The following is a 2,524-nucleotide window of genomic DNA, read 5'->3' as shown; positions in this document are numbered from 1 at the left end:
CTGCGTTTCTTTGTCAATTTCAGTAGTTTTGTTATATGCATAGCAGAAGAGGGGCAGGTAGTCTTGTTCCTGTTAATCCTGAGATTGAGAAGGCTTACAAACAAAATAGAATAAATAAGAGGTTGGCTCGTCAGACTATGGAGATGGCACAAAATGATGGGAATAATGAGGTTCCCGAGGTTATTCAAGGTCAAGCTCAAAATCCTGCTGCAAGGAGACTGAGAGACTATGCACTACCCATTGTAACGGGAGTACAGAACTGTATCAGACCGCCGACTGTGGAGGCCAATAATTTTGAGATTAATCCCACGATCTTGCAAATGGTGCAGTCCACTGTCCAATTTGGTGGTTTTCCTTCTGAGGACCCCCATATGCACTTGGCAAATTTCTTGGAGTTGTGTGACACTTTCAAATGCAATGAGGTCAGTGATGATGCTATAAGGTTGAGACTCTTCCCATTTTCTCCGCGAGAGAGAGCTAAGAGTTGGCTTAATTCGCTATAGGCAAACTCTATTAATACATGGCAAGACCTTGCTCAGAAATTCTTGGGTAAGTTTTTCCCTTCGTTGAAGGCTGCTAAATTGAGGGGAGAAATTAATAACTTCTATCAAATGGATGGGGAGTCATTATATGATGCTTAGGATCATTTCAAGGAGCTATTGAGGAAATTTCCTCACCATGATATAGAAAAGTGGATGTTGGTTCACAATTTTTACAATGGGTTGTGTGGTTCAACAAGAACAATTATCGATGCTGCAGCTGGTGAGGCATTCATGAGTAAGAGTGCCAATGAAGCTTATGAACTGTTAGAGGACATGGCCACAAATATTCATCAGTGGTCTGATGAGAGGTCATCTGGGGTTAGAAAGGTAGTTGGGGTTCATGAACTTGATGCAATTACTACTTTGATAGCACAAGTGGCCTCGTTGACAAAACAATTACAACAGAATATTGTATCTACTAATGCGATTCAGATGGCAGCTAGGTGTGAAATTTGTGGTGGTTCTCACTCTTTTGATTAGTTTCCTACTAGTAGTAATAATAACATTCCTATGGACCAAACTTAGGTTCAAGTTGTGGGAAATTTTCAGAGGCCATTCAACAATCCATTCTCCAACACTTACAATCCTGGGTGGAGAAATCATCCCAATTTTTCTTGGAGAAACAATCAGGGCGAGCAACCTCAGTTTCAAGGTCAGTTCAGCAGAATATGCCTCAACAACCAATGAATCAAGCCTCTTCATCACATCAGCCTAGGCCACAAGCTCCACCAGACAGGCCTAATGAATTACAAGCTGCATAATTGACTCTCACCAACACTCAAACTTAGTTTATGATAGAGACCAGATCTTCTATTAGAAATCTTGAAACACAAGTGGGGCAATTGGCTAATATGCTTAATAATAGGCCACAGGGAAACTTGCCTAGCAACACTGAAGTTAATCCTAAGGAGCAAGTTTAGGCAATTACTCTGAGGAGTGGTAAACAAATTGAGCAGTCTAGTGTACAACAATCAGTGGGTCATAATGAAGATTTGGGTGAAAAGTTTGATACAGAAGGGAAAAAGGTCACTGAAAATCACAAGAGTACAAAGAAGATTCCTCCAGTTGTTGTTGACCAGCTAGCCTGAGTTCCATATCCTCAGAGGCTTAGAAAAACTACTCTTGATAAACAGTTTTCTAAGTTTTTAGAGGTGTTCAAAAAGCTGCATATCAATATTCCTTTTGCTAAGGCTTTGGAGCAGATGCCCAGTTATGTAAAATTCATGAAAGAGATTTTGTCTAAGAAAAGAAAAATGGAAGACTATGAAATTGTGGCGCTCACTAAAGAATGTAGTGCTATATTGCAAAGGATGCTGCCCCAAAGGTTGAGAGATTCGGGGAGCTTTACTATACCTTGTACAATTGGAAAATTTGAACGAAAGCATGCCTTGTGTGATTTGGGGGCGAGTATTAATCTGATGCCTTTATCTGTGTCCAAAAGACTTGGTTTGGGTGAGGCAAGACCAACAACAATCACTCTACAATTAGCATATCGATTAGTGAAGCATCCATGGGGTATCATAGAAGATGTTCTTGTGAATGTGGATAAGTTTATTTTTCCTGCTGACTTTATCGTTCTTGACATGGAGGAGGATATGGATGTACCTATTATTCTTGGAAGACCATTTCTAGCCACAGGACAAGCTCTCATTGATGTTCAAAAGGGAGAGCTTTAACTCAGAGTTCAAGGAGATGAGATGGTATTCAATGTCTTTAAGGCAATGACATATCCGATGGCTAGTGACAGTTGTTATAATGTGGATGTGATAGATAAAGTAGTTTCAAAAAGAAGTGTGAGTAGTGATGCTTTAAAGGCGGTGTTGATAGGTGGTGAAGTAGATGATGATGATGTTGAGATGAGAGAATATGTAAATTGGATTAACTCTTACCAACTGTAGAGGAAGAAGTTTGAAGAGTTGGCGGAGGGACCAGAACGACCATTAACATCCATTCAGCAGCCACCACAATTGGAATTAAAGCCT

The 2,524-nt window shown here is 40.2% G+C and overlaps 1 protein-coding gene and 1 non-coding gene across 2 annotated transcripts; one reads left to right on the top strand and one right to left on the bottom strand.

Moving 5' to 3' along the window:
* Positions 1 to 578: 578 nt before the first annotated feature.
* Positions 579 to 685, bottom strand: LOC133833704 (small nucleolar RNA R71). The gene has a single exon (XR_009893070.1). It is a non-coding gene; the product is annotated as a small nucleolar RNA R71 (small nucleolar RNA).
* A 1,080-nt stretch (positions 686 to 1,765) lies between these two features.
* Positions 1,766 to 2,218, top strand: LOC133832266 (uncharacterized). The gene has a single exon (XM_062262636.1). It carries the CDS (start codon positions 1,766 to 1,768, stop codon positions 2,216 to 2,218), a length of 453 nt encoding a protein of 150 aa, XP_062118620.1.
* Positions 2,219 to 2,524: the final 306 nt, after the last annotated feature.

The sequence above is a fragment of the Humulus lupulus genome, chromosome 4 (assembly GCF_963169125.1).
Source record: "Humulus lupulus chromosome 4, drHumLupu1.1, whole genome shotgun sequence".
Taxonomy (NCBI): Eukaryota; Viridiplantae; Streptophyta; class Magnoliopsida; order Rosales; family Cannabaceae; genus Humulus; species Humulus lupulus.
This window is presented reverse-complemented; position numbering and strand designations above follow the sequence as displayed.

Bases quoted from the DNA above. Each gene is read 5' to 3' on its own strand.
- LOC133832266 (XM_062262636.1), top strand. From the start codon at position 1,766: ATGAAAGAGATTTTGTCTAAGAAAAGAAAAATGGAAGACTATGAAATT.